General features: G+C 43.8%; 1 protein-coding gene across 1 annotated transcript; it reads left to right on the forward strand.

The window, feature by feature from the left end:
- Positions 1 to 3,749: 3,749 nt before the first annotated feature.
- Positions 3,750 to 7,102, forward strand: LOC114115646 (serine/threonine-protein kinase TAO3). The gene is made up of 2 exons (XM_027972031.3): positions 3,750 to 3,914; positions 4,126 to 7,102. Exon 2 carries the CDS (start codon positions 4,328 to 4,330, stop codon positions 7,022 to 7,024), a length of 2,697 nt encoding a protein of 898 aa, XP_027827832.1. The 5' UTR covers positions 3,750 to 3,914; positions 4,126 to 4,327; the 3' UTR covers positions 7,025 to 7,102.
- The last annotated feature ends 464 nt before the right edge of the window (positions 7,103 to 7,566 follow it).

A 7,566-nucleotide genomic window follows, 5' to 3' on the forward strand; every position in this document is an offset into this window, starting at 1 on the left:
AAGAAGAACACGAAACATTTTGTGAATCTTTTTTCTTTGTGGATAATTAAACACAAGCCATGAGAAAACAAATGTACAGATGCACACCATATTTTCATCACTCTGTGGACTAGAGCCACGTACTGGAGGCTTAATATTCAAAAGAAAAAACATTAAAACCACATTTGAGACATTACTGACTTTTCCCCCCTAAATTAATGGTTTTTGATAGTTTTATCAAGCTTAGTCCCTGTGTTCTTTTTATTCAAAGTGATTGAATTTGGTTATCATCTTCTTTCCTCTTTCAGGGAGGCCAAATACATTCTCAAGTAATTGTTAAGGTGTGAGTGCGGGTGGGGGTGCCTCCAGAGTGTGAGGGATATCACCCTTCACTGAGGCTTTCTTTTCATTCATAAATGATTGCTGGTTGCTATCAAGAATTTCTCTTCTTCCCTTTGCAGGTAGGAACTACTCGTAAGTGAAAACTGATAGGTAGCATTATTCTCCTTCCTGCACTCTGGGAATGAGCATTCTCCAAGAGCAGAGAATCAGACTCAGTATCATTACTAATCACTTTTCTAACTCTAAAGAGCCACATAGAAAAGACCTAACCTGATCATTCTTAGAATTCATCCGGCAACTCAATTATTAGTGGCAGTATATGTCCATTCATTTCTCTTCAGCCAACACACAATGTGACTATGTCACAGGCCAAGGGTGACTTGATACCAGGGAGGCCACCAAGAACAGGACAGAAGAGCTCCCCTCGTGAAGATTTTAAGTCCAGTAGGGAGAGACATTAATCAAATCATCTCACTAACAAAAATACAGATATATTATAAAAATTATTATCTATACAATTACAACTATCAGAAGGACTAGGCAGAAAAGGTATACAGTGATTTAAGGCCAAAAATAGGGGGATCTGCTATGGTAGAAGGGAAATCAGGACAGTTTCCCTAATGAAGTGGTGATGCTGTATACTGAGGGCTGGGGTGGGAGATTGGTGGGAGAAAGGGAGAGAAGAGGTGGAGGCAGGGAGCACATTCCAGACTCAGGGAGCAAGGAGAGAGCTATGGAGCTGCAAAAATCTGAATGGAGGTCCCTGTGGCTGGATCTCAGACAGCAGAGTGGGTAAGAGTGGGAGATGGTATGAAGCCATAAGTAGAGGCTGTATAATCTTTGTGCAAGGAGCAGTGGGAAGACACTGAAGGCAGAAGAGCGTGCTTTGTGTTAAAACCTCCCTCTGACGGCAGAACTAGCAGGAAGTTCTGGCAGGTGGAGGGCCTGCAGGGAGTCCAGCCAGGCTTGAGCACCTTGGAGGTCCCAGCAGGCTGATGCTGGACTGATGATGGTAGCCATGGAGACAAGAGAAGGTAACATCAACAGGCCAGTGGAAGTAGCCTTCACCTTGGAGAGAACAGAAACGTCAGAACAGTCCTTATTAGAAGGCTGTGGAGTCCATGCAATGGATTTCCTCTTGTCATTGTGGGAAACCATCTGCTGTGTGCCACTGGTGTTTCTCTGACTTTTCTCTTCTTTCTGGAGAAGGAGACGTCAGCTCAGCTTCCATCAGTGGTACTCCAAGGGGTGAAGGAAGGAAGTCTGAATGTGAGTTTGGGGGCAGAGAAAGAATTTTCTTTCGCTGCTCTCACCCTCCCTGGCAACACAATGGACCAGGCATGGCCAAGCTTCAGGGTTTCGCTTTTTCTGGTTGCCTGTTTCTACTTAGCTAGCCCAGCTTAAGCCCCAGGCTTTATGCTTTTGTTCTCTCATACTCCTGTCACCACCAGGTCATAACCTGCTCTGAGTAAAGCATCTGATAAACAAACTCTCATTGAGGTAGACGTAAAGGAAAAGGTGACACGTGACTTCTTCCAAAGATTCTTTTCATTTCAAAACCTAAAAAAAATCTCTAATGGTGAAAAGCCACCCATCAGTCAACAGATAAATTATTTGGGAAGGTAGAATGGCATTGTTTTGCCCTGAAGTTACACTGCCTTCCCAGTCAACCATGCTCTTTCTACCACTTGCCTCTCTTCCAACCTGTGGGCAGCAGAAGTGAGAAAAAAAAAAAAGAGGCAAAGGATTGAGGAATTTCCCACAAATGGACTGAAATATCACACACGGCCATTCACAAATCTTCCAAGATTCTATGGTTCACTCTCTAAGACAATACATCATTTCCTGTGGTTTAAATTTAATCTGTATGCTGACAATGAGTTTATACCTTCCCTCTTGACCCTTCCTCTGAGCTCCAGCCTCCTCCATCCATCCACCTACGTACTGACCTTTCTCTGCTTGGACATCTTGCAAGCATTTCAAATTTAACACATCCAAATTAGAACTTTTTTGATCCTATGATAATTCTATTTTTAATTGAGGAGATACCATATTGTTTCCATAGTAGCTGCACCAACTCTACATTCCCATCAACAGTGCACAGGGTCCCAATTTTCTACATCTTTGCCAAACTAGCTAATTTTTCTTTTCTTTTTTTTCTTAATTTAAATTGAAGTATAGTTGATTTACAAAGTTGTGTTAGTTTCGGGTGTATAGGAAAGTGATTCAGTTGTATATACATATATTCTTTTTCAGATACTTTTCCACTATAGGTTATTATGAGATATTGAATATGGTTTCCTGTACTATACCTTGTTGAAAGACGTTGTTTATCTGTTTTGCCAAATTAGAACTTTTGATGCCCCTCGAACAACCTGCAAGCCCATACTTCCTCAACTCAGTAAATGACATCAAACACCCAGAAACCTGAGGGTCATCCTGGATGCCTCCCTTTCTGTATTAGTTTCCTGTGACTGTCTTAATAAATTGCCACAAACTTGATGGCTTAAAACAACAAACTTAGTTTTTTACTACCCTAGTGGCCAGAAATCTGAAAACAAGGTGTCAACAGAGCTGCTCTCCCTCTGGAGGCTCCAGCAAGAATCCTTCCTTGCCTGGTCCAGCATCTTGTGGTTCCAGACATTCCTAGTGGCAGCATCACTCCAGTCTCTGTGACTGTCTTCACATCTCCTTCTCCTCTTTTTTCTGTGTTTATTATAAAATCACTTGTCATTGGATTTAGGGCCCATGCAGATAATCCAGGATGTTAGCATTTGGAGATCCTTAATTACATCTGCAAAGATCTTTTTTTCCTAAATAAAGTCACAATCTCAGGCTCCAGAGATTAAACAAACTGTGAAAAATTCTTCCAAGAGATGGGAATACCAGGCCACATGATCTGTCTCCTGAGAAATCTGTTTGCAGGTTAAGAAGCAACAGTTAGGACTGGACATGGAACAATGGACTGGTTCAAATTGGGAAAGGAGTACATCAGGGCTGTATATTGTCATCCTGCTTATTTAACTTATATGCAGAGTACATCATGCAAAATGTCAGATTGGATGAAGCACAAGCTGGAATCAAGATGGCTGGGGCAAATATCAATAACCTCAGATATGCAAATAACACCACCCTTACGGCAGAAACCAAAGAGGAACTAAAGAGCCTCTTGATGAAAGTGAAAGAGGAGAGTGAAAAAGCTGGTTTAAAACTCAACATTCAAAAAACAAAGATCATGGCATCCAGTCCCATCACTTTATGCCAAATAGATGGGAAACAATGGAAACAGTGAGAGACTCATTTTCTTGGCTCCAAAAATCACTGCAGATGGTGACCGCAGCCATGAAATTAAAAGACACTTGCTTCTTGGAAGAAAAGCTATGACCAACCTGGACAGCATATTAAAAAGTAGAGACAGCACCCCTGGCAGGAGCCGCACCTCGGACAGCAGCAGCGGCTGCCGCGGGAGGGTCCGTGAGGCGCCCGGTGGCGACGGCGGCATTGGGGTCTTGCGCGCGAGAGTGGGACCCGACGCGGAGACCGCAGGCGGACGCTCTGCGCTGCTGGACCGGACACTCAGTGACTGGACCCAGGTATTCACCGGGGAACAAGCGGCAGAAGAGCGACTCGGGAGCAAGTGTGAGAGAGGAAGCGGCGGCGGCGACGCGGGGCCCGGGGTGGTGACAGCAGGTCTGAGATGGTGGCTGCAGCCATGAAATCAGAAGACCATTGCTTCATGGCAGGAAAGTGATGACAAACCTAGACAGTGTGCTGGAAAGGAGAGACATTACTCTGCCAACAAAGGTGCACCATAAATACAAAAGACTGAAGTTATAAAAGAGAAAAAAAAAGATTGCTGCTATAATGACTCTGAACAATACAGTATATTTTGTCCCATATATGAAAAGGTACTGAAATTTTACACCCTCCCCCCTCAAATATTTGTCAATGAGAGAGAAAGCTGATTGGGATTTCAAAAGCAAAGTGTTTGCACATATTGGTCATCATGCGGAAAGGCGTGCCACGAGACCCAGAGATTGCTGATCTGTTCTATAAAGATGATCCTGAAGAACTTTTTATTGGTTTACATGAAATTGGACATGGAAGTTTTGGAGCAGTTTATTTTGCCACAAATGCTCACACCAATGAGGTGGTGGCGATTAAGAAAATGTCCTATAGTGGGAAGCAGGCACATGAGAAATGGCAAGATATTCTTAAGGAAGTCAAATTTCTACAACAATTGAGACATCCTAATACCATTGAATACAAAGGTTGCTACTTGAAAGAGCACACTGCTTGGTTGGTGATGGAATATTGCTTAGGCTCAGCCTCTGATTTGTTAGAAGTTCATAAGAAACCACTTCAGGAAGTGGAGATCGCTGCCATTACTCACGGTGCCTTGCAGGGGCTAGCCTACCTGCATTCTCATGCATTGATTCATAGGGATATTAAAGCAGGAAACATTCTTCTAACAGAGCCAGGTCAGGTGAAACTAGCGGATTTTGGATCTGCCTCAATGGCTTCTCCTGCCAATTCCTTCGTGGGCACACCTTACTGGATGGCTCCAGAGGTGATCTTAGCTATGGATGAAGGACAGTATGATGGGAAAGTTGATATTTGGTCACTTGGGATCACCTGCATTGAAATGGCGGAACGGAAGCCCCCTCTTTTCAACATGAATGCCATGAGTGCCTTATATCACATTGCCCAGAATGACTCCCCCACGTTACAGTCTAATGAATGGACAGATCCCTTCAGGAGATTTGTTGATTACTGCTTGCAGAAAATGCCTCAGGAAAGGCCAACATCAGCGGAACTGTTACAGCATGACTTCGTTCGACGAGACCGTCCACTTCGTGTCCTTATTGACCTTATACAGAGGACAAAAGATGCTGTTCGTGAGCTAGATAACCTACAATACCGGAAAATGAAAAAAATCCTTTTCCAAGAGACACGAAATGGACCCTTGAATGAGTCACAGGAAGATGAAGAAGACAGTGAACATGGAACCAGCCTGAGCAGGGAATTGGACAGCCTGGGCAGCAACCATTCCATCCCCAGCATGTCTGTGAGTACAGGCAGCCAGGGCAGCAGCGTGAACAGCATGCAAGAGGTCATGGACGATAGCAGCTCTGAACTTGTCATGATGCATGATGATGAAAGCCCAGTAAATTCCACTTCCTCTGTTGTGTACAAGAAAGATCATGTATTCATAAGGGATGAGGCGGGCCACGGCGATCCCAGGCCTGAGCCGCGGCCTACCCAGTCAGTTCAGAGCCAGGCCCTCCACTACCGGAACAGAGAGCGCTTTGCCACGATCAAATCAGCATCTTTGGTTACACGACAGATCCATGAGCATGAGCAGGAGAACGAGTTGCGGGAACAGATGTCAGGTTATAAGCGGATGCGGCGCCAGCACCAGAAGCAGCTGATCGCCCTGGAGAACAAGTTGAAGGCTGAGATGGACGAGCACCGCCTCAAGCTACAGAAAGAGGTGGAGACACATGCCAACAACTCGTCCATCGAGCTGGAGAAGCTGGCCAAGAAGCAAGTGGCTATCATAGAAAAGGAGGCAAAGGTAGCTGCAGCAGATGAAAAGAAGTTCCAGCAACAGATCTTGGCCCAGCAAAAGAAAGACTTGACAACTTTCTTAGAAAGTCAGAAGAAGCAGTATAAGATTTGTAAGGAAAAAATAAAAGAGGAGATGAATGAGGACCATAGCACACCCAAGAAGGAAAAGCAGGAGCGGATATCTAAGCATAAAGAGAACTTGCAGCACACACAGGCTGAAGAGGAAGCCCACCTTCTCACTCAGCAGAGACTGTACTATGACAAAAACTGTCGTTTCTTCAAGCGGAAAATAATGATCAAGCGGCATGAAGTGGAGCAGCAGAATATTCGGGAGGAACTAAATAAAAAGAGGACACAGAAGGAGATGGAGCATGCCATGCTGATCCGGCACGATGAGTCCACCCGAGAGCTTGAGTACAGGCAGCTGCACACGTTACAGAAACTCCGCATGGATCTGATCCGGCTACAGCACCAGACTGAACTGGAAAACCAGCTGGAGTACAATAAGAGGCGAGAGAGGGAACTGCACAGAAAGCATGTCATGGAACTTCGGCAACAGCCAAAAAACTTAAAGGCCATGGAAATGCAAATTAAAAAACAGTTTCAGGACACTTGCAAAGTACAGACCAAACAGTATAAAGCACTCAAGAATCACCAGTTGGAAGTTACTCCAAAGAATGAGCACAAAACAATCTTAAAGACACTGAAAGATGAGCAGACAAGAAAACTTGCCATTTTGGCAGAGCAGTATGAACAGAGTATAAATGAAATGATGGCCTCTCAAGCGTTACGGCTAGATGAGGCTCAAGAAGCAGAATGCCAGGCCTTGAGGCTACAGCTCCAGCAGGAAATGGAGCTACTCAATGCCTACCAGAGCAAAATCAAGATGCAAACAGAGGCACAACATGAACGTGAGCTCCAGAAGCTAGAGCAGAGGGTGTCTCTGCGCAGAGCACATCTTGAACAGAAGATTGAAGAAGAGCTGGCTGCCCTTCAGAAGGAACGCAGCGAGAGAATAAAGTACCTATTGGAAAGGCAAGAGCGAGAGATTGAAACTTTTGACATGGAGAGCCTCAGAATGGGATTTGGGAATTTGGTTACATTAGATTTTCCTAAGGAGGACTATAGATGAGATTAAATTTTTTTGCCATTTACAAAAAAAAAAAAGAAAACAGAAAAAAATTCAGACCCTACAAAACCACATTCCCCATTTTAACGGGCGTTGCTCTCACTCTCTCTCTCTCTTACTCTTACTGACATCGTGTCGGACTAGTGCCTGTTTATTCTTACTCCATCAGGGGCCCCCTTCCTCCCCCCGTGTCAACTTTCAGTGCTGGCCAGAACTTGGCCATCTCTTCTATTCATAGTACACGTCACAGTATTGATGTGATTCAAAATGTTTCAGTGAAAACTTTGGAGACAGTTTTAACAAAACCAATAAACCAACAACAACAACAAAAAGTGGATGTATATTGCTTTAAGCAATCACTCATTACCACCAATCTGTGAAAGTAAAGCAAAAAATAATAATAATAAATGCCAAGGGGGAGAGAGACACAATATCCGCAGCCTTACACCTTAACTAGCTGCTGCATTATTTTATTTTATTTTATTTTTGGTATTTATTCATCAGGAATTAAAAAAAAACAAAGTTTTATTAAAGATTGAAAATTT

This window comes from Ovis aries, chromosome 1, assembly GCF_016772045.2.
Source record: "Ovis aries strain OAR_USU_Benz2616 breed Rambouillet chromosome 1, ARS-UI_Ramb_v3.0, whole genome shotgun sequence".
NCBI classification, from domain to species: Eukaryota; Metazoa; Chordata; class Mammalia; order Artiodactyla; family Bovidae; genus Ovis; species Ovis aries.

Coding starts and splice junctions, on each gene's coding strand:
- LOC114115646 (XM_027972031.3), top strand. CDS start 4,328: ATGCGGAAAGGCGTGCCACGAGACCCAGAGATTGCTGATCTGTTCTAT.